We start from the raw sequence: 25,033 nt of genomic DNA on the forward strand, positions 1-25,033 counted from the left end.
CTTTTTCTTTATTATGAATTTCTTTGTATGCTTATTCTGCATTTTTATTATACGCGTACTGCATCTGTACTGCTGCTCACTGATGCAATGTCATTGCTGGAAACGGTCAATGGATCAGTCCATCTATCTACTCAACAAACAGCAAATAAATAAATAAACAAATAAACAAGTAAATAAACAGAAAGACAGATACGTGTCATAAAAGCTGTGTCCATCTTGAAGGAATAATTTGGAGATCTGAAGAGGGTACAACACAGGTCATGGGTTTGGGTTATGCTAAATGGAGGTGCAACCAAAACTACATTGTGCATCAGGGTAACAACCAAAAATGTTTTTTAAGATTTAAGACATGGATGATGATTATACTATTATTAATGACCTGCAGTGCTTAAGTAGCAAGCCAGCAATATTTAAGAAAGGAATTTAACATTACCCAAATTATGCCCAGCTTTGGTCTTTTACATAACAGGTAAGCAATAGGCATAACAGTCAAATGCCATTCTTAGAGAGGATTTAAATTGTTCCCAGCTTGTTGTACCATTATGTGGAAGGTATTTAGTAATAGTTTCCCTGGACTTTGAACATACATTGTAAGAATAACTGTTATACAGAAACAGTCAATGTAGATAAGATGACTACATGAGAAAGCACTAAGAAACCATAATGAGAATTTTAAAGTACTTTGCCAATATTTTAATATACATCATTTCCATTTTGTCCTAGCGTACATTTCTGTGCCATTTATTAATAAAAAGCATCACAAAGTTTTAATTAAAACACTGCCTCCAAATTTTAGCTTCTCCTATTGTGATGTTACCTTAGGGTAACATGGTGCATCCACTGGCATAAAAGTGGCACCTCTGCATATGTGCAGTGCTAAATAAAGTCTATGCACACAACACATTTTTCCTATGCTGACATCACTGAGGAAAAGCAGTGATGTCAGCTCATGGGAAAAGAAAAAATTTTAGTATTTTTTCTAGGAAAAAAAGAAGTAATAACATTTCCCCTTGGGTGAAAAGTACTGTTCAGCAGTCTATGTACCCCATGCTGGGGTACAAAGGTAAGTATACAAACATTGGCAAAGCACTTTAATTTGCTTCTCATCTCAGATGAACTAGTGATTTATTTTGGGTCTATAGTACTACAGCGAAAACTGCATTGAGCAAATCCCGATTGAGTGACACCAAATGTGCGAATATCACAAGAGTGAATGGAGATCGCCGTAGGGAATTCTCTTTACTTCAATGGAGTGTGATCTCGGAGTTGGTACATTTAAGTAGCGGGGGTGTGGGGGGCATAAAACAGTTAGTAACAGTTTTCGTGTTTTAGTTTTTTTATTTAATGGATTTGAAATTTTCAAACTTCGACCATATGGTGTCGTTCGTCCATATGGTATTCGGAGTTTGAAACTTTCATTCCGATAATATAGACCCATTTATTTTCACTAGCTGAAATGGCATGGCTGCAGCATTAGAACTGCCAAAGTAGGATTGATTCCTCAGTGTCAACATGTGACTAAAGATAGCAAAGCTCCTCTTACCACAAAAAGTATTAAAAGGACAGAACAAATAAAAAGGAAGATTGTGGACTGCAACAATAAGATGCAGATTTATGAACTGTGACCCACAGAGCATACATTACAATCAAAGTGAATATGCTGGCACATGAAGTGTATAGTAGTTACTATATACTTTTCAGTAGTGAAGGGAGTATCATTTTGTCAGTATTAGCTAATATTTTAGACAACTTTCATTTGCACATACACTCTCAGGCAGCTAACTTCCCTCTCTCTAATGTCAAAAACATATTTTGAAAAAGATTCCAAAACCTCTCAACTGCAATATATTATCAGATGTGAACTGTGCATAACAAGACACTATAAATGCTGTAAGTTAACAGGTAAAGAATGAATTAGCAGTACTAAATTCATTCATCAGCTGTGCAGAAAGGAGACACAAGTCATTTACTGAATGCAGCCACTGACAGTATACCTCTGTTCAAGCAATCCTGCAGGCAGCAAACCCATTTAAGTGCAAGGATGAGTACTGTGAAGCAAACAGACTATCCCAGTAGTGCTGAACTAGATGCTACTGGTCCTTGGCACCTAATATGCTGTAAACTACTTTCTCTTCAGGACACAGAAAGTGCCTATTCAAATTCAATAGTGCTCTGAAAAGAGCCAGAAATTCTATGAGGCACTACTGGTTGTTTTCTAGTGCATTGTTATACTGAACTGTGCTGCTACTAAAAAGAACCATGTTCAGTAGCATTACTTATTAAAAAGGCAATGTAAGGTCTTTGATGAACTATGAATGTTCAAATGGAACAAAGTCAATGGGGCTGATTCCAAGAGGGTTACCAGCTAGGGAGCACACTTTTCAGTCAGCTCCTGACAAATTCTTCAATCTAACTCAATCAGGGCATCAGCACTTCTGCTATTTTATCCAAAAACTGATATAACTATCAGATACAAGATCCTAAACCAATACTGCAACAAATTTGGATAAAATATAAATAATTTTCATACTTAACTGTAGGAGTAACATATGCTGATCTGGGACCCTTTCAACAGTACAGGCCTCATCAGTAATTCAAAGGAAGCTACAAAAAGAAGAAAGTTTCAGATAAATATTTAACTATGGATCAAAATGGGAAGCTCAAACTCAAAAACGAGATTCTCACAAGTAACTACACCAGAGAAAGAAGTCTGTCCTAAAAGACAGAAAACTGCAAAACAGCAACCGAACTCGCAAAAACAAGCTGTTAAACTGAAAAGATGGAACAACCCCTTTTTATGGATGAACTCAAGGGAGGTTTAGCTCCCTTGCAAGAAGAACTTCATTCTTTTTCCACAAAACTAAATACCTTTGGAAATAATCTGGATCAAATACTAACTAGACTGGAGAAAAATGAAGTGAAGACCGAGGTAAATGAAATGAAAATAGATGAGATCCAGAAGAAAGCTAAATCCACAGAAAAGTCAATGTATGAAATCCAACAAAAATAATAGACTTAGAAGCCAGATCAAGACATAACAATGTGCTTATCAGATGGATACCAGAATCCTATGAGCAAGCTCAACTACAAAATACAATAAAACAAATTATTGATTTATTCCTGGATAACAATGCTTCAGCTCAGAATATTACCATAGAGAGCTTCCATTGTGCCTTAAGAAAATCACAAACCCTAGAGGCTCCAAGACAAGTCTATGTGAGAATCTTGAATGCATCACATGCAAACATGATCATACAAGCTGCCAACACAAACACAAATTGCATGGGAATGAAATAAAATAACAGTAGCACAAGATGTACCCTTAGCCATTAAGCAACAGAGACAAGAAAGGTCTCCCTTCTGTGCATACTTAAAACATAAGATAAAATTTTAAATTAAGTATCCTGCTTCCTTACACTTTCAATACAAAGGCTCCTCAAATCAAGCAAACAAAGATGAAGCAAAATCTGCCTTTTTAAAGGCATTCAACGAAATTCTGTCAAAATAAACTGTTAAAGTAAAAAATGTGTAGTAACAAAAATGTCTCCAATAACATTAAAAAACTTAACTGCGCTGCAGATGACTTATAAATCGGGTTGCTAGTATTATACACTTAATTTACAGCTAAATAAGGTGCTTACCTGAGTATTGCATGAAAAAAGTCTCCTTGTGCTTTTCTTTCCGTTGCAATATTCAGTATGCTGGACCGGCCCAACGCCACTTTAACCTTTAACCCCACGTCGCACATGTGATTCAAATCAATGAGTGATGAAAGAGCCAGCACAAGCAGACGGCAACCAGGGGGATCCAAAATAAAAGGAAAAAGTGTTGCTACAACAGAAGAACCAATCGGACATGAAGGATGTCATCCAGGAAGTACGGTGAAGCAAGCTGATGAAGAAAACCGCTGAAAACTGCACCCAAAGAACAGGATTTTAATTCTAACTTCATGAACAACAGGCACTGTTAGCATAATATAAATAGTTAAAGCAGAAGCAAAAAGAGAAAATAGAAGAAGGAAGCAACTTAATAATAAAATGAAAGGAAGAAACTTGAAAGTTAACTGAAGGAGAATGAGGGAAAGGGAAACTGTTATCCAGTTCTCATTAGAACAGTATGTCCCATGCAAGGAAAGCCTCACTGGAATGAAAAAAGAAAATGACTTAATGTGACATTGTTCTTTTACTTATGAACCTCTGATCTCCTTTTTTTTCCTCTCTCTCTCACCCTCTTGGTAGTACTATTGCTATGCTTCTCTTGGCAGTACTTTTGATATGCTTCGCTTGGCAGTTCTATTGATGCTTCCTAATGTGTTTGGTTAAACAGTTCATAGGTTGGTACTAGGCTATCAGCCCTAGGGCCTATACAAGCCTAGCCATAACAATTCCCTGGATGTTTCTTCCCACAATATTTACTTCCCTGGACCCCTGTCTAGCAGGGTGACTGACGTGATCCCTAGGGTGAATTTCCTATCTCCCATCCAATTATCAAAGTTCCTTTTGAAGAGCACCAAGGAGGCGCTCAGCTTGACATGTATGGGCAGTCTATTCCAGAGTATGGGGAGTCTCTGGGTCAGGAACCTATCCCTCCAGCATGTTTTGTTCATTGTGATGACAAGGTTTAGATCCTTGGAGCGTGTGGCTCTGAGGGATAATGGGTCTAATAAGGGATGAGTACAGAGGGACAATTACCTCCTTTTTTCTGGATGAAAAGCCCTTAGTGATGAGGTGTGCCACATAGAAGGATTTCCTGACTGTTGTGGCGATGTGGTTATCGAAGGTGAGACCACTGTCCACCTGTGTCCCTAAGTCTCTCATCACACTTTCAGTGTTTAGTGTACTACCACCTATGTGGTAATTCATGGGCACATGTTTTTCCCCCAAAGGGGATAACTATACACTTCTTGGCATTAAGCTTGAGCCCATGGCTCTGGCACCAAGCATCGGTTTCTGTAAAGCCCTTTTGTAGAATATCCACACAATTTGGGGATTCAATATTGGCTCCCAGTTTGCAGTCATCTGCGAACCTTGTTAGCCAGATTCCCTTTATGTTGGCCTGCACTTCAGAGAGGTAGATGCCAAACAAGAGCAGTCCCAGGACAGAACCCAGACTGTAAAAGTAGCAGACTCCAAATCCAGCTCCAGACAAGTGGAGTACCTCAGGGTTTAGTCGGTAAGCCAGTTAGCAACCCATTGAGTGATGTAGGGATTTATGCCCAGCTTAGTAAGTTTATCTATGATTCCAGAGTGGGGGATGGTGTTGAAGGCCTTGGCGAGGTCCAGATAGGCTGTGTGGACCGCCTTACCCTCGTCCACAGCTCTGGAGACTGATTTGAAGAAGTCAATCAGGTTCAGTAGACAAGATCGGCCCTTCACGAACCCAAACTGGGTGGCGTCCAGTGTTTTAAGGTTGCCAATGTCTTTGTTTATAAGTTCCATGATAATGCGTTTCATGCCTTTGCAGATCTGGCTCGTCAGACTGATGGGAAGGTAGTTCCCAGAATCCAAGGTGGATCCCCCTTCTGGAGTGGGATAACTAGCTGTGCACCACTCAGTGGGCACGAAGCCTGAGGTGAGGCTATGATTAAACATGACACTTAGGTGAGGTGCCAGTTCATTTTGTAGTTCATTTAGTACACAGCCCGGGATGTCATCTGGTCCCATGGATGCTGTATTCTTAGCTTTGGAGAGTGCAGTTTCTACCTGTGTGGCCGTGATTACTGGAATTTGGCAATCTTTTTGTATTGAGATGGGCCCTTTAGGGGGTGAGAAGGGGGTGAAATTTGCACTAAATCAATCTGCCAGGATATTGGCAATATCCTTGGGATCAGTACATAGTACTGTATCCCTTACTAGAACTGGCACCTGCGCATTAACTAAGTAAAACAGATCTCAAAAGAGATGAATTGTAGTGTTTCAGCCCTTCACCCCGGCCAACTCTTACCAGATTAACCTCCTGAATACATACAACAACAGATAATGTCAACTTTTTACGCTGTTTCTGGTTATACTGTTAATATATGGAATACAATATACACTTTTTCATTTATGCTACTTATTGGCATTGGTTTGCAGTGCTTCTGTGTATATGGTCACGACTGTAAGGGCTCTCAATACAAAGTAATAAGTATGCAATTTAAGGTAGTGCTGGTACAGTACAGTAAATACTTTGTTTGTAAATAATATACTGAGTTTTTAATTTCTTTCTTTCAAAAATTTGTAGCAACCAGGTAACACTAGAAAGCCAACTCTGTGGTGTAATCTCTAATGGTGCTACAACTTTTCATATGTCATCTATTTTAGATATTGGCATATTATGGTAAATAAGTATCAGTGACAATTTATTAAGCAAATTAGCTTTCTAATGTCTGCTGTTGTAGAAGTCAAAATCAGTTAACTCGCTCTAATACTATGGTTACGTTCAAACAGTCATATTGAACTGGTATCATTTGGATATGTAGATATAAGCACCGAAGTATATAGTGTATTGTTATAATATTAATGCTGGTTATATTCCATATTTAGCAAGCTATATCAGTATATCTGATTTGGGAAATATGTAGACTTCACAAGCGTGCAAAAACTTTATTCACTTCCAACACTTGTGTTTCATTTGCAAAATAGATGAAGCTTGGAATTTATTAACTAACCCCTGAGATATCTTATTTTAATATAGTACTTCTAATTACCTACAATAAATCTCAGGGTTGTTTCTTATTGCCAAACACAGGAGTTTCCACTGTATTATTTACTCAACTCCTAATTGGGTTAGTAGTATTTAATTACTTATAATGTAAAGCTGCTGACTGAGTAGCAAGTACCTTGGCAGAGTAGTGATGTTCCTTGGAATGTTAATTTTTAATTGCATAACAGTTACAATTGTTTGTGTTTTTAAATGTTACAATTATAGCAATAAAATCATATTAAATGTTTATCTGTCAAACTCCTCTCTTTCAGTGGGTAGTAGTAGTAGTAAGTGGTTAGGCAGAGAGGAATTTCTGAAAGAGTACATGGTCACCTTTTCACAACATATATTACATATTAATCATAACATTTCACCAAACACCCCTCCTATGGTACCTACAGATATTACAGTATCATAGATATCTAATTTAAAAAGTCTCTAAGATGATCAGTACAGCCTCATGAAATATAAATGGCATACAAAACATAAAAAATAAAAAGCTAATTATGCACCAAATATACCAATACAATTCTGACATAACTTTTTTTTTTAGGAAACATGACCAAAGAACAATGGGACAATGAGAAATACATCAAGTGGACACATAAAATAATAACAGCTGGGGACAGTACTTCATCTAGAGGAACAGTCATAATAATTAAGAAATCTTTTAATGTGAACATAATCAAATATAATATTGATACAAAAGGTAGGTGGTGTTACTTCACATGCTCACACCCAGCATATAAACAACCCTTGTTATTCTGTAATGTTTATGGCCCTTGCAGCTATCAACAGGATTTTTTGATTGAAATGTACAACTTGCTACTAAAGTACCCAGATCATCTGCTCATAATTGGTGGGGACTGGAATAGAACAATAAATCCAAATAAAGACAGACTGAATAAGAATAATAATCAATCGTCCCAAGTCACTACTCTTCTATCTGAACTAATTGAAGATTTTAAATTGGTTGATCCCTTTGAACTAAACGGTGCAGATAACTCAAATAGCAAATATACATATTACTCCCCCTTTCATAAGGCAGGCCCAGAATTGACATTTTTTTATCTCTAAAAGCATGACTTCAATGAAGTTAAGTATAACTCAGAACCCAGAGCACTGTTTGACCACTCAAAAATTAACATAAAAATAACACAAAATAAATCAATTTGCAGTACTTATAAATACATTGTACTGGACCCTCAGCACAAACCTAATTAAAATCAAAGAAGTGGAACAAGAAATTTAAACAAAAACCTTGCAACTACAAACACTCCATTAGATTTTCAACGGGCAGCCTTCAAAGCTATGGCTAGGGGTACCCTAATTCAAAAAGCATCATATTATAAAAAGATAAATAGAGAAAAAATAAGTAACTTAGAAGGCAAGCTAAGACTAGTTGAGTAAGAAATCCAAAAGAATCACACACCTAATCTTGAGAAAATGATAAATCTACAAAAACAATTAAATGAAATTCAGACAAAACAATATTCATTCATAGAACTGAAAACATTACACAAATATGCAGAATGGGCTCAGACCCCCTCCAAAATGCTAGCCAGAATTATCAACATCAGAAATTCTCCTTGTAAAATTGAGGAAATAAAGATAAAACTCAGATAGGGAAACGGTTGAAGAAATTTTTCAGTCCATTTATGGTCCGCATGATCATATCCAGGACAACCTTTATCAAGATTTTGTAGGCAACCTAAAATACATCCATATTAATGAAACTCAAGCAACCTAAAAACTCCAATAACAGTAGAGGAAGTCAAGATGGCTATTGAAAAAGCTGAAACCAGGAAAAGCCCCTGGTCCAGATGGGTATGTGGCAGAATTCTATAAAACTTCAAACAGAAAATCTCACCAATGCTTGTTAAAATATACAGCTATATAACAGATTTTGGGATATCAGACCAACTTAACTTCAAGATCATTTTATCCCAAAACCAAACACTGACTCAGCTAATCCAAATAATTACAGACATATAGCTCTGATTAACATAGATATGAAAATACTTTTAACAATTCTAGCACATAGGATATAAAAAAGTACTCCTCCTATATTATCTCCAGAGCAAATAGGCTTTATGAGTCAGAGACAAGTATGGGAAAATATATAAAAAAGTACTCCTCCTATATTATCTCCAGAGCAAATAGGCTTTATGAGTCAGAGACAAGTATGGGAAAATACCCTTACCACTGACACCCTATCCCACCTTTGTGCCAAGGACAAATCCCCTAAATATGCACTATCAGTAGACGCTACAAAAGCTTTCAACAGAGTCAACCAAAACTTTCTCTTCTTTTTACTTCAATTCGGATTTCCACAAGTATTTATAAAAATGGTCAAAACACTCTATAATAAAGCATCTACAAAATTCTATATTAACAAGAAAACATCAAACCTGATAAAAATTGTAAATGGCACCAGACATGGCTGCCCACTCTCCCCATATTTGTTCAATCTCTATATAGAAGCCCAATTATTATTATTAATCAGTCAAAGAACATATCACCATTGTATTTCAATATCAAAAATCCAAATAAAATACACAGCCTTTGCTGATAATCTTAATATTTATTTTCAGTTCCCTAATACTGATCTTGGTAAAATCCTAGATTCTATACACCAATTTTCCAAAGTATCAAATTACACAATTAATCCTAACAAAACAATTATATATCCATTAAATCTACTAGGTCATAAGGAATTTTATTTTCCAGAGACTAAAATCAAAGTGGAATGCATTCTGAAATACTTAGGCGTATTCTTTGGGCATACACAATCAGATATGATAAATAACATCTATAAAACTTGGTCTAATATAGCTTGCAATATTAACAGATGGGAAAAAAGTAAACTTTCTACCCTATTGAAAGTTTCAATCGTCAAAATGAACATACTCCCTAAAATTTTATATCAACTGAATGCCACATTCACTAAAATTCAAATAACATTTTTCAATAAGTTAAAAGTTCGATTAGCAAAATTTATTTAGTATCCAAAAAGTACCAGAATCAGCTACCATAAATAATGCTTCCCAAAGAAAAAGGTGGACTAGGCCTCCCCGACTTCCAACTGTACCATGAAATCATTAGTGCCAGTCGCATTATTCAAAAAGCAAACTATGACCTACTGGGGAAAGACTGGAATCAACTATGGATTCAATTATTTCAACAAAATATATCATCTAAAATTAATCCTAGAGCTATTCCCTTCCTACATCAAGAAACTCTCAAGACTTTAAAAATTCCCCCAATCTTAATACACTCTTAACATCATTAAAACTAAAAGACACTATCACTCTTTTACAACCCATACATAACTTATCCTGATACAAAACTTGCCAATCCCATGCTAAACTTACACAATTATCTCTTAATAAAGAATCATACGGTATGGGACTTTAACCAATTACAAAACTTATCAATGGATGATATCAAGACCCGTCTAAAAGCAAGTAATAAACACCAATTAATAATTAAACAAATGTTATACTTAGTCAATAAACTAACTATAGACATCATAGTTAATGAGCAGGATATCAAATTAGCACAGCAAATTCAAAAGATTCTTTTATACAAGAAAAAAATGCTCTCAAACACCTATAAATTAATAATAAATAAAATTTCAAGATAGAATTCTTTTTTCAAAATATTGGGACATAAAAAGTAGCAATATGACAGTAAATCAAAAGAAACTAGCCACTGTAAACACCATGAAATGAACACCTTTTAAGAAAAGTATCTACACTTAGATCATGATTTTTAGTAATGCATATCACACACCTGTCCATCTTAACAGATTCAATCCATCTAATTCACCATTTTGCCCAGTTTATCCCAACATAGAAGCGGACGTAATTTATATATTCTGGAGTTGCAAAACGGTATATAAATTGTGGTGTTCACTAAGATCCTTGCTAGAAAAAACAGGTTACTCTAAAACTACTTTCACGGAAAACAGCAATATTACATATCTTTACGGGCAATATCAACAGTCTCACCAAGCACATTACAATAACTCTACGTGCTCTATTAAAATCTTACATAGTTAAAAACTGATTGGACGGATCCAAACATACGTGGACAGAGTTTAAAAACATAGCTAAACACGAATTAGCTAAGAAACTTTATACAAAAAGCCAAAAGAACCTAGCATACTACCAAAACTACTGTAAATCCAGATTGATATTTCAGAGTGAATGGCAAAATACGCTGAAGATGCATAAAGTCCTTAACTATATTCCCTAGTCAAAGGTAGAAACAACAGGAGTCAAGGTGACAACTTATGTACATATGTATATTATATTTTATAGGTAGTTTTAATTTCTCCCTTCTTTTTTCATTGGATGTTGCTATGTGATGTTGAATTTCAAAATCATTTCCTTTGTATTGCAGGTAATTTGCTACAGTGTATTCTTATCACAGTGTGCGTCACAACACAATCTCAACAACAAAACATTTCTTTACTGTAAATTCTATTTTAAATTGCAATATATTGTATCAAATGTTTTAATATCCTGTTTAAACAATCTGCTCAATGTGTATAACAGATACATCAACAGTTTTGTTCTGTTTTCTTTTTCTTGTCCTGAATATTATGGAAAACAAAAAGACATTAAAAAAAAAAAAACAAAGTCAGTGGGGCAACAGTAAGAAATGCAGAAAGTGCAAAATTCTGCAGCACTGAGAATTACATGCTATAAGTTCAAGAGTCTTGCTAAAGCATCTGCCATGATATGCATCCTTAGTTGTGTTTGTAGAAGACTATATTAGATTGCAGTTTCTCAACTTGTGTATATGGCACAGCAGTCTTTTCAATTAGACTAACAGCTAATTAACTTAACATCAATTACTTTACTGCAACAGCATCTGTAACAGTAGAATGGTCGAAGGCAAACTTATCTTTCCAGCAGCCCAATATTTAAAACAAAAAGTGCTTTTTACAGTTAAAACATATTAAACTTGCATGATATTAGCTTTAAAGGTCTTTATGTATGATACAATTAGTTTTATAGGTCTTTTTGTACTTACTAATTTAAATGTTAAGTAGAAGAGCACACATTGCTAAGTGGTTAGTAAGCAGCAACTTTAACACGGGCAAGCTAAACATATAAACTTAAGACTGTTAATCACAAAAACAGAAACATCTGGGAAATTACTCTTTCTAAAGCAACCAGTCACATTTGTAGTATACCGTTTTAGCAACAAGTAAATAGACCACTTTTGAGATACAAGGGGTGATGCGTTCTAGCAATGTTCTTCATGTTGAAGTTGGAGAAAACAGCATAGCAAATCAGCTGTAACCTTAGATAAGTAATTTTCAGAATAGAAACATTTGTACAACCTCAGCTCCCACACTGCTAGGATACAAGGAAGACAGCAAATTAATCTGGCAGGATAATTACATGACACAACAGCAATCACAAACATGGATGGACAGGGGCAAAGGGAGCGCCAAAACTCACTACAGAGTTGCATAGCCCTCAACCTCTATGATCGGACAGCTGTAAAAGGTTCCCTTGCTCACTCACATTCTGCCACTTCAGGCAGTACAGTAATAGCAACTGTTAAGGTGCAGGAAACAAAATAAATTCACTTTTTTGTGTACAACTGCAGAGGTCTAGAACTTGGCTTACATCCCCAATGAATTGCCTATCCTTTATTAATAGTTTAACTGTGGCAGTGCATCATCTCTGACATACAAGACTTGTTACAGTCATTAGGAAAGAAAGAGATATATCCAGTACTGCACAATAAAGCAACACATCCTTATTTAATTAGTACACTCAACCCTGAAAATGTTGCAACATTATTTCTTCTTCCACTCCTAGGTATGGCAAAAGATGAATGCTAACTTAATTGCTCTAGAATCTTGGAAGATCCACCCTTTAGATGGCATATGGGGCCTACAAGACACAGACAGTTATTTCCCTATTGCAACACACCTCTAAGTATGTCAAAAGAGCATGCATGGAACTATTGGCGCATGTAGCCCCTACACCCAATTACAGCCTTCAAAAAGCCTCCTTTTTATTTGTTTACTTGCTTTAAATTCCGTCCATCCATAATCCCTTTTTCCCATTTCTGCACATGGGGTCAGGGTGTCACTTGAACATTAACAATCATCTAGAGCCAAGGTTTACACTGCCAGATGGCTAGCACTGCCTTGGTAGTTCTTCTACACCATACATACTATTGCATGTAAACTCACACCTATGGCCAATTTAGAGTGTCCAATCAACCTACTGCATGCCTTTGGAATGTGGGAGGAAACTGGAGCACAGGGAGGAAACCCATGTGAACACAGGGAGGACATGCAGACACCACAAAGAAGGCACCCAAGCCGAGAATCGAACCAGGGAATCTATTGCTGTAAGGAGACAGTGCTATTCACTGTGCCGTGTTGAGATATTATTTGTGATCTTTCAGGTCAGAAGCTGCAAGAGGTGCCTTGCAACTGGAGAAAAAAGTTACCCCTACAGTCTTCGATCCTCTCACTGCTTTGAACAAACCAGAATTTCAAAACTAAAATATTGCAACTAAACTTGAAAATCTCAAGCATCAGACAGATAAGTGTGGTTTTCTAACTAGGTTCCAAGAACTCCAACAACAAGAATGCTTTATTCAAATCAAACATACACGGAGGGGGAAAATGCAGCAGTTTCTGAAACGCATACCAATAATAATCTCATCATTCTTTTTGACAGGCAGTAAATCATATGCAGCATTCAGACACATCAGGTAAACTTACAATTTAATAACTGATGTATTTTGAAGAAGCCATTCCCGGTTCCAAACATTACACTTGCCAAAATCCATGTGAGGCCAACAGTTACAAGGACCACCAAGATCCGTAATGGACCTAAAAAAAAAAAAACATTAATTAGAGGGTTCATTTTCTAACTCCACAGCACAGGAAATAGTGATTATGCTTTCTGGTATGTTTTTTTACTCTGTTATCTATAAGTATAGCAGTTTACTATGAGAATGTTGAGTGCACGGTCGGCAAAATCAGGAATGGCTAACTTCATGTGGTTGATTCCCGTATTGCTGACCTGCAATACTGTGAGTGTGCAGTTCAGTGAACGCCATTGTGCATTCGCGCATATGTCATCGGAGTTATAACTACAGATCCCAGTACAGTGGGGATCGGGAAATTACCCTTTTCCCCACTGTGGTGTGATCTCTGAGTTGGAATATATTATTTGCGGGGGGCACAGCCAGTGCAAAACAGAATATCGAATGTGCGAATGCTTCACTATGTGCACTTTGACATTCTGTCCTAATTAATATGCAGCACGTCGCTCAATTGAATCAAAGATGTGACCGCATTTTGTTCTGGATTTTGATATTTAGTAAACCAGTACAGGAGTGAGAACTAATGTGAAGAAGAAAAAAAAAAGATCCATGGCTAACCAAGTTTACAGATGATTTCAAACTAACAGTCAATGTCAGATTCTCCTCTGACCCAGAAGCCCTCCTGCATGAAGTTACATTTACATTACATTATTAAAATGGGCTTAAATTAAATCTTAAAAAATACAAACTTCTTGTATCTGGCAGGCAAACCATCTCCCCAGCACACGGCATTGGCAATAACCTACTTTAAAATGAAAAATTAGTTTGAAATCTGGGAAACCTTGATTAATAATTCTCTCTCCTTTGATCAGCATGTAACAACAGTTCTCAAGGAATCCTTCTACTTGTTGCAGCTGAATGCCAAGGGAATATCATTCAGATGTAAAGATGCTATTGTCCCTGTATTTTCAGCACTGATCAGATCAATTACAGAATACAATGCCCCCTTTGGGATGTACCTCACTAGACAGATCAAGTGACAGGGAAGACCCACAGGTGTCTAACAATCACAATTAGAACATCACCTATAAAAAAATCTACAAGGAATGCATACTCAAAGGTGTGTAGGGTTGACTTTTTAATCATAAAACTCAAATCCAAAGTGGGTGGAGGTGGACATTTTTCTTAGGAAGCCTGAAATTATATATGGCTAAAAAACTGGTTACCAAATAACATGAGAACATTTATGACAACAATGGCTATCCAAGCATAAATAGAAAACAGATGGACATTAATGGAGGAATATGACAAGCTAGACTTCAAAAAGGCTGGTCAAACACTGGAAAACCTGAGGTATAAAATAAGAAAAGGGCCCAAACCATAAAGAAACATTTTCCATTTAGTTAAATAAGCTTTGCTAGAGATTTAGTAGTATATTCTGTTACAGTCTTAAAACAAACAATACATCATCAGCAAAAAAAGATAATTAGGAATTAGTTGTAAATCCTCCAAGCTGTTATCTGACAGCTATCACACTGGCAAGAAAGAATTCACTTTGCAGAAGGGTCAACAAATCAGGAAACACATCTAGTGGAAACATCTAAATTGTGCGTTACCTGCTATAAATAAAAAAAATCATGGTTGCCTTAAAGGAAATGTGATAGGAGGGGGAAAAAAAAAAAAAAAGACTTTTGCCTTCAGCAATGTTTTGTAAATGAGAGGACCATGAGCAATGGATTAAGCAAACGTTCACACCTTGCTCCCAAAGCATCTGTGGCTATAGATCTGTAATGAGGATACAGAGTGCAAAGCTTTGGTAACTGGTGATTGAACCTGGATTCCAACAGTTCTGTGATAAACTGCCTGCAGTTCTTTGATTTGGATAAACAATGTACAGCTGATATTCACGAGAAAGATAATTTTTGCTGATGAAGGAATCTATCCAGGTGTCCAAGAGGGAATAGATATAAATAGCCAAAAAAAATCATTCCAGAGAAACTGTTCCTAATCAGGCTACCTCCAGGAAGGACAAGAATAACTACTTATGCTTTTCAGGTACTAAACTATTGTAGCACTAACTGCAGTATATATAGACTGTAAAGACTTTATGCCTACGAAGAACAGACATCATTCATGCTGATGTACGCTTACAGTTGGTAAAATGACCAACTGCCATGGATATTTTTTTAATCCTGAAATGGGCCCTTAAAGCTAGGACTGATGCATCTGTCTTCAGCAAATGTGCTGGAGAAGTTTGCTACAACTTTGGATTTGTAAATTCCACTAGTTTAACTCACTGATAAGAAAGGAAATTAGCAGAAAGCTGGTATTCAGTGAATCTTTCGGCTGAGCTTAAAGATTTTAAGGTACCACTGCATTTCCCTCATGTGTAATGTGCTTTGCAATCTGGTACCATTATAAAATGTGAAAATATAAATCCTGGAGTAACTAAAAATATTCTAGCTAACAAGTCTGGCTGAAAATGAGTATACTCACAGGAAAGTAACACACAATCTATCCAGTCCTGTCAAAGGAAACCTTTTCCAAAGCTTAATTTAGGGTGGCACCAAGGAACTTTTTTTTTAACTGAGATGATTTTTAAGTTCAGCTTTTTAGACTGCACTCTTAACTATCCCAGCATGGGATGACAGTGTCAAAGGTCTTGGTAATGTCCAGATAAGCAATGCAAACCATATGCCACTTATCAATGGTCTCAATAACCCCTTCAAAGAATCAACCAGGTGTGATCTACCTTTTACAAAGCAGAATTGGTATGTATCCAGGGACAGAAAGTTACCTATATCATTGTTTATGAGTTTAGTCGTAATGCATTACACAGCTTTGCAACTACTAGTAAGACTCACAAGCCTGTTAATTCCAAGTGTCAGCAGAGGGAACACCACCATGCAAAGGTACCACAACAGTCATTCGTCACTTCTTGGGAACACAATCAGTAGAGAGACTCTTGATAAAGGTTGATCGAGAGATTCTGCTAAATGGAACCTTACATTTCTTAGCAGGCATCCAGGGATATTGTCAAGCTCTATGGAAGCAGTGTTTTTAATTTTGGAACGTGCCTAATGGACTGGTTACAAAATGATCTCAGGAGGAAGGGTCTGAGAGAAGAATGGAGGAGAGAGGATTCTTTGCGATTTAGTAAAGGTATTTATTCAGGAAAGAATAAATATATTTGCCATTAAGAGTATAAGTGTTTGGATATATAGAAATACAACTTGCTCAATGGAAAAATTCTCTAGTTTCAACTACCAATAATTTTATCCAGTGAAGACAAGTAAGTAGAAAACTGTGCATTTTTGAACCAGAAATTAAAGTCTGTCCTCACTGTTACAGGATTAGCAAAAAAGCCTGAAAAGGTTTAGTGTGCTTCATTCCTGTAGATCACTGGGAAAGGAATGCTGAAGATATCCAACTCTTACTTTTAGTAATGAGAAGAAAGAATGTTAGTAATCCAAACCACAATATGGCAAATGTTCAGGAATTGTGAGCTTAGAAATAATCCACAACTGAATCATTGTGTGTTCTTTACAAAAAAATCAAGGTACAAAACAGACCATACATATATACATACATACATTGCTAACCTAAAGAAAAAAGTCAAAGACAAATTGGTGAGCTTCAAGACTCACTAATAACAAAAAAAAAGAACACTTAGTGCTGCTCATCCTTCTTTAACACAGATGACAAGCAGTCGGAGTGTTTCGTTTAGATGCTTTAATACACAGAAACACATCAAGGTGGATAACAGCATCATAAAATATAAACAAACTGGTTAACAGACAGACTTTACATACATACATGCTTACATCTCAACAACTAACCACAAAATAGCAGTCAGCCTCGCTTGTGCTCAGTATTTATACACTTGTGCAAGCCCTTGGACAGCTTCTTAGAGATACATACACACACACATTGATCTACATCCTCCCTCTTAAAAAGATTGTCCTTTGTAAAAGCAACATTACAGTTAGATATGGATTACTATAGACATTAGAAACAAAACACAATGTTCATATCCAAGTTGCTTTGCATCTGTTACAGGGTTTAGAGATGTGACCGTATCTCACAACAATCTGGACCAAATTTAGAAACAGGGACAGACTTCGGTGAACAACTCGTATCAGGAACTTCTGGATTCAACACAGGAATGGTAATATTCTCTGGAATTTGAACACCGGACAACTCACTCTGAGATAGAGTCTTTCTCACAGGCTATGTGCTATTGTATAGGCTCAGACACCAGTAGTAAATGCTTCCGATTCAGTCTATAGTCTGCTCCTTGTGATTCCACAATGTATGAATTCGGTTCTAGGCAAATACTCTTCACAACACCAATCCGATCATAACCTCTGGACTTTTACATCCTTAGTACTACTCCTCGTAATGGATCAAGTGGTTTGCTGGTTTTATCGTAGTAGTAGGACTTCTGGGTTAAACACTTATTCATTTATTTGCATTTGTTTGTTTACCGGGAAGGTCCATTGGGCCAACACGTACCCATTTTCAGGTGAGGCCCGAGGAGAAATGCTCCACAAAGAACAAAACAAACATTACAGTAATTCAAGCAGAGTAAAACATGCATTAGCATAGCAGTACAATGATTTAAACAATGCATACATTTAAATAGTAGACAACATAATAGAATACTAAGAAAAGTTTCACAGTACACAATTTTAGTATAGTCAAACAGTACTTATTTTACTGAAGCAATGGAACAGTAGGAGAGAGAAGTCAAGTTATAGCTTGTGAGGAACTTTTACATGAACATAGCCATCTGGAGGACAGATGTCTCAAAAGCTTTTTTTTTTTTTTTGAGAGGGAAGCATTGCTAGTGGATCTGAGCTGAGGAGGGAGTGAGTTCCATAATCTAGCAAGCAGTGGAAATGGAGTGGAGCATTTGGCCAGCGGAAAGATTAGGTTTTCCTACTTGTAAAAGCATTTGATTTTCAGAGCGGAGAGGTCTGTTAGGGTGGTATAGAGTGAAAAGAGAAGAGAGAGAAGGGCAGGTGGATGGACTGAATATTAGTTTGTGGGCAGTTGTTAGCTGTATGTAAGATGATGTGGAAGTTCCAGTCAGTTTAATAGTTGAAGAGAGGTACAGTGGTGACAGAGATGTTGCCTATTTGTGATGAACTTGGCAATTTTATTATAGCATGAATCTAGTTTGGATTTAAGATTGGCCTGTATGTTGGGTAAAGAGGGGAGCACTGACCTGTTGTTCTTGACAAATGGAACCAACAATTGAATATTGATTGGTAGTGTGGTTCTGGTTTGTCTTGACAGATGTCTCTGAGCAGGTGAACCAAAATGTTTATCACAAGGAACATTTCTGAGATTCAAGAAAGTCAGGAAAAAGTACAGTTTTGTACCTACCATAAATGTAGATGTTCGAGTGTATACACTGCTGCAGTCATTACACTTGGGTTATCCTGCCGTCAGGCAGTTCCCCAGTCGGTCTGAGTTCCAATGTCTTGGTCCGGCGTCGGTTGCTGTCACCTCCTCCCTGACCTCAGTGAGACAGGGGTATATAAGATGCAGCCAACGCCATTTTCTTCAGTTTTTCTGGCCCCAGATGTCAGGTGCCTCTAAATAGGTAGGCAATTCCAATTGCTAATAAAACATACATAAGAAAAGCAAAAAACAACTTACAGCTACCAGCAAATACTCCCCATAGGTAGTAAGGGTAGAAGACATAGGTACGTACCAGCCAGTAAGAGGGGAAGGAGGGAGGGTAATCTGGACTGCAGCAGTGTATACACTCGAACATCTACACTTATGGTAGGTACAAAACTGTACTATGTTCATCGTGCTACACTGCTGCAGTCATTGCACTTGGGTAGAATCCCAAAGCCGAGGAAGGGTGGCTGGTTCTATAAGGCATTAGGGGTGACTATAAGGCCCTGCAGCACTGCAGTGGCGAAGCCAGCTCTGGATTTAGAGTATAGAGGCAGATGGTAATGCTTGAAGGTATGTACAGAACTCCAAGTTGCTGCTTCCAAAATATCCTTGGTAGGTACTCCCCTGAGGTAGGCAGTTGAAGTGGCTGTTGCCCTGGTGGAGTGAGATCTAATGCTGCTAGGTACAGGTTTTCCATGGTATGTGCAGCAGAAACGTATACAGTGTCTTATCCATTTTGAAAGTCTGTTTTGAAATTGCTTTTCCCTGTGCTCCTGCAGCCTATGCTACCAATAATTGCTCATATTTTCTGAAAGCTTTGGTTTTGTCCAAGTAGAAGCGTTAACTGCCTGTGAATGTCCAAAGAGTGCAGTAGTCTCTCCCCTTTATTCTGTGGTTTAGGATAAAAAGTTGGCAGGTGAATAGTTTGGTTTAGAGCCACACTGGATACCACCTTTGGCATAAAAGTAGGGTTAGTTCTTAAAGACACCCTGTCCTGGTGGAAAATAAGGAAAGGTTCCACTGCCATTAGTGCCTGTAATTCTGAAAACTCTTTGTGCTGATGTTATTGCCAGGAGCAGAGCAGTTTTCCAAGAGATATATTTTAATTCTGCTGTGTTGGCTGGCTCAAAAGGAGGTAAAGTTAGCTTCTCCAAAACAAAGTTGAGGTCCCAAGTTGGAGTAGGTGCTCTACGGGGCGGTCTTATGTTTTTAGCCCCTCTGAGGTACTGTTTTAACAGAGGATTAGAGAAAATTGGTAGATCCGTGTTGTAATGAGCAGAGATGGTAGAGGCGTGGATCTTGATGGATGAGAAGGAGAGTCCTTTATCCAGCATCTCAGTTAAGTAATGTAGTATCTGAGGAATGTTTGGGACAAGAGGGTCAAGGCTGTGAGCTTGGTTCCAGGCACAGAATCTCTTCCATTTATCAGAGTAGGCTTTCCTGGTACTAGGCCTTCTGGCCTCCAGAATGACATCCACAACAGCTTTGGAGAGAGAGGCATTGCTTGCTTGACTAAGGAATCTTCCATGCAGCTAGGTTTAAGGTCTTTAGCTGGCTGTGTAGTTGGCTGTGTAGTATTTGTTTGTTGTGCTGAGTCAGCAGATGTGGGATTTGAGGCAAAATCCAGGGTGGTTCTTGTGCTAAGCTCCTTAAGATTGGGTACCAGTGCTGGCGTGGCCAGTCTGGTGCAATCAGGATCATCTTTGGCTCTTCCTGCCTGGCTTTTATGAGTACCTTTGGCAGGAGAGGTAGTTGTGGGAAAGCGTATACTTGTAGGTTCTCCCAGCTGAATGAGAGGGCATCCACTTTCCATGCTTGTGGATGGTAACTCCTTGTGCAGAATTTTTGTAGCTGGCAGTTTATTGGGGATACAAACAGATCTATGTCCGGGCTCCACCATTTCTGTGTTATCATTCTGAATATTTGTGGATTCAACTCCCATTCGTGGGGATCCATGATGTTTCTGCTTAAGTAGTCTGCCAGTGTGTTTTTCTCTCCTGGCAGGAATTGTGCTTGCAGATGAACTTGAAGGTTTATAGCTGTGTTCCACAAGGTCATAGCTTGTCTGCATAAGGGGTAGGAGTGAGTGCCCCCTTCCTTATGTACCACATAACTGTGGTGTTGTCTGTCTTTAGTAGTAGTTGTCCTGGATGGAGCAAGTCCTTGAAAGCTATAAGCGCATTTTGTGCAGCTAGCATCTCTTTTTGATTGATGTGAAGATGCCTTTGTTCTGCGGGCCACGTGCCCCGAATACATTTGCCTGCCATGTGTGCTCCCCATGCATAATCCGATACATCTGTTGTCAGTGTCTGCCTGGCTGTGGGTTGTGTAAAAGGCTGTCCCTTGTTGAGGTGACAAGCTTGAGCCCACCATTGAAACTCCTGTTGAAGGCAAGGGATTAGTGGTATAACTGTTGCCAAACTTTGACAGTGTTGAGACCATACATTCTTTAGGTACCATTGTAGTGTCCTCCTATGCAGTCTGGCATATGGAATTAGTAGTATGCAGGATGCCATGTAACCCAAGGCCTGCAGAATTTTTCTTGCAGGAAGTTGGGTCTTTGTTGCCATCAATTGAAAGTATTGAGTCAGTTGTCCTTGTTTGTCTGGCGTGAGATAAGCCATCTGGGCCGTTGTGTTCAAGCTGGCACCCAGGAATATAATCTCTTGTGAGGGCACTAGTTTTGATTTCTTTTCGTTTACTGTGTACCCCAGGCAACTTAATAACTTTTTTACAAACGCCAGATGCTTTAGAAGAATGTCCTTGCTCTCTGCTTGAATCAGGCAGTCATCCAGGTACGGATAAATTTGAATTCCTTTCTGTCTGCAAAATGCAATTACTGGTGCCAGGCACTTTGTGAAGACCCTGGGCGCACTAGATAAGCCGAAGGGCAGTGCAGAAAATTGGTAGTGCATTGAACCAGCTATGAATCTGAGGTATCTTCTGCAGTTTTGTCTGATAGGGACATGCAGGTATGTCTCTGAGGTCCAAAGTCACGAGCCAAACTTTCTTGCCCAGCATGGGAAGAAGCTGCTGTAATGTCAACATTTTGAATTTCGGAACATCCAGATAAGTGTTTAGAGATGAAAGATCCAGAATGGACCTCCAGGCTTTGTCCTTTCTGGGTACCAGAAATATAGTCTTGAGTGAAATCCTTGTCCTTGCTCCTGTGATGATACATTTTGAATAGCTCTCATATCCATGAGTGCTGTAATTTGTTTTTGAGCCTCTGCCCATTGATTTGGTGGCAGATTTGGCATTCCTTTTAACCTTGGCAGAGTGTGAAAGTGGATCCTGTAACCTTGAAATACAATGTTGAGAACCCATTTGTCTTTGGTGATCATTTGCAAATTATGGTAGAAGAGTGCCAGTTTTCCTCCCAAGGGGGCTGCCAAGAAGGATTTGTTTGGCAGCTGTAGTGGGAAGTCATTGGAGCTGCTTTTTATATAGCTGGGGCCTGTCTTCCCCTTCTTTCTGGCCTGATGCAACCCATTGTCGAAGCCTGTAAGGACCTTGTGTTTGACCTCTACCTCTTGGACGTCTGTATCTTCCCCTTTGAGGTCCGTCTGTAATTGGGAAGGACCAATTCTTTAGTTGGCCAGTTTCTGCTAAATCTAGGAGGCTGAACCTGTAAGAAATCCTTCACCGTTTGCATAGATTTTGCCTTATCCTCCATTTTCTTTAATACCTCTTCTGCCTTAACTCCAAATAACACATCCTGCTGCAAAGGTGCATCCAATAGTTTTGCTTTAACATGATCTGGGAACGTATGTTCTTTTAACCAAGCATGTCTTCTAATGACAGAGCCTGTAACTGCTGCTCTGCAGGAGGCCTCTAGAGAATCAAAACCGCATTGCAAAGTAGGCTTTCCCACTTGATCAGCTGCATGAAATAAATCCTGCATTTCTTTAAAATTAGGAGGATCTGATTCTGGAAGCATTTTTTGTTTTAACTGAGATAGTAAAAATTGCTGATATTTTAGCATGTGAAACTGGCAATTTAAGGCTCTCATTGCTAAAGTTGCAGACGTATGTACTTTCTTTCCCCATCTATCTAATGCTCTGGAATCTCTGTCAGAGGGAACTGGATTCTTGGCTGATGAGGCCTTAACTCCTTTGGGTCCCTGAGAAAAAGTTTCAGGGTCAGCTACAGGGCTTTTATACAGAAATGTATGTGAGTCAGGGACTCTGTAGTATTGTTCAGGTTTAACAGGGGCTGGAGGTAAGGCATAAGGATTTAAGCTGGATTCAGTATACACATCATCCACAATATCTAACACTGGTGGAATGGTCTGTGTTGAGGTAATAAAAGGAAGTCGCTGAGCCTTTTCTTGGATTCTGAATAATCCTGGCCTTCCCAGTGGAAATGCTCCCTCATGATATGGAGGGTTTCCCAAAGGAGTAGTCCTCAGGCGGTGAGGCTGATGGAATTGATTCCTCAGCATCAGAATCCTCATAAGGGGGTAAAGAGTATCCTAGGTCGGAGGATGAATCAGAAGAGATGGACACCTGGTCGGATGAGTCATAGTCTGCATCCTGTCTAGGCCTTTTATTAGGAGGGGGATGGGACCCCCTGATCAGAGTGATTAGGTCTTCGGCCATTTTGAGCATTTGTTTCTTAGGCATGGAGGCCTGTCCTGGAGAATGCTGTATTTGTTTCTTTGACTTTAAAGGAGGCTTAGACTTAGCTGAGGGTTTAATGCTTAACTGAGTAGGTCTGAAGACACCCTCTGTAGCTGTGAGTTGCTCAGCTACTGCGGATCCCTCTGAAAGGTTAGTTTTGGTAGGCTGAAGAACTTGTGCATCCGAAGGCCCAGCCATCTCCACGTGGGAGTCAGAGGCGGCTTGTGGTTCTACAGAAGCGGTCGTCAGGGGCTGCGAAGGCACCTCGCTGAAAACCGGAGACTGGCCTAGAAGAGGCTTCGTCGTCAGTTTTGGGCCTCAGATGCTTATCCTTGTCTTTGCGCTTTTTGTGTATTCCAGTCGTCGGAAGTTCTGACGGCATGGTATAACTGAATTTTCTACCAAAATAGTGTCGGGCAAAATCAAACAGACGTTTAATAGTGCGCTTGTTAAACCTAGCACAAAACAGACAACCAGTGACGTCGTGGTCAGGGCCTAGGCATGGGATACAATAGGAATGGAAATCCTTATGAGGTATTTGCTTCCCACAAGAAATACAGTTATTAACTTTTACTGACATCGGTCTGAGGCAAGAAAAGTTTCAACGGGTACTTAGCTTTGTAGAAGACTTCTGTTCTGGATTCGGAATGAAAATCTCAGGAGACGGCCGACCGGCACTTGTGAACTGCTTTTGCTTCGGGCACCGCGCGGCAAGAAAGACTGAAGAAAATGGCGTCAGCTGCATCGTATATACCCCTGTCACACTGACGTCAGGGAGGAGGCGACAGCAACCGATGCCGGACCAAGACTTTGGAACTCAGGCCGACTGGGGAACCGCCTGATGGCAGGATAACCCAAGTGCAATGACTGCAGCAGTGTAAAAGATGAACATCATTACTATTATCTTATTTTGATTTCTCTAGCTGTTTTGCACTTTGAACTGCATGTTCTGCCAAACCATTTGACTGCAAGTACTCAGGGATACTTGAGACGTGAGTAAAGTCCCATTCTTCAGCAATTCTTTTGAACTGTTGCTTTTAAGCTCAGTGTCATTGTCAGAAATAACTTTGTGCAGACTACCATGTATTGCAAAATGACGCTTCATCTTAGTAATGACAGTATTGGATGCTAGGTTAAAAAGTAAGTCAATCTCAAACCAATTGGGGTAAGTCTATTAACACTAAATAATGTTGACCATTCCACTCAAAGATGTCGGTGGCTACTGTTGACCAAGGTAGTTCAGGAATCTGGTTTAGTTGAAGTGGTTCCTTCTGCTGATGGGGCTTAGTACTACTACAAACTGAACAAAATGAAAGTGCTCTTCTCAATATCTAGTGACACAGAAGGCCAAAAATACTAGCTATCCTGCCCTTCTTTTGTTAGAATCGGCTCCTGGGTGACCACGATGCAAAACAGTAATGTACTCTGGTTGCAGGGACTTTGGAACAATTACGTTCGGACCTTTCATAAGGATACCTTTCTCAAACAAAATCTCATCATTG

General features: G+C 38.6%; 1 protein-coding gene across 1 annotated transcript in view; it reads right to left on the minus strand.

Annotated features, from left to right (window-relative positions):
- The window catches only part of FAM3A (FAM3 metabolism regulating signaling molecule A), a 1,301,271-nt gene that overhangs the window by 943,776 nt on the left and 332,462 nt on the right, over positions 1 to 25,033 (minus strand). The window contains exon 3 of the mRNA XM_044080097.1: positions 13,448 to 13,558. Coding sequence (XP_043936032.1) covers positions 13,448 to 13,558 — 111 coding nt within the window. The remainder of the gene's footprint in view (positions 1 to 13,447; positions 13,559 to 25,033) is intronic.

Source organism: Protopterus annectens, chromosome 8.part0 (genome assembly GCF_019279795.1).
Source record: "Protopterus annectens isolate FY-2018-M chromosome 8.part0, PAN1.0, whole genome shotgun sequence".
NCBI classification, from domain to species: domain Eukaryota; kingdom Metazoa; phylum Chordata; order Ceratodontiformes; family Protopteridae; genus Protopterus; species Protopterus annectens.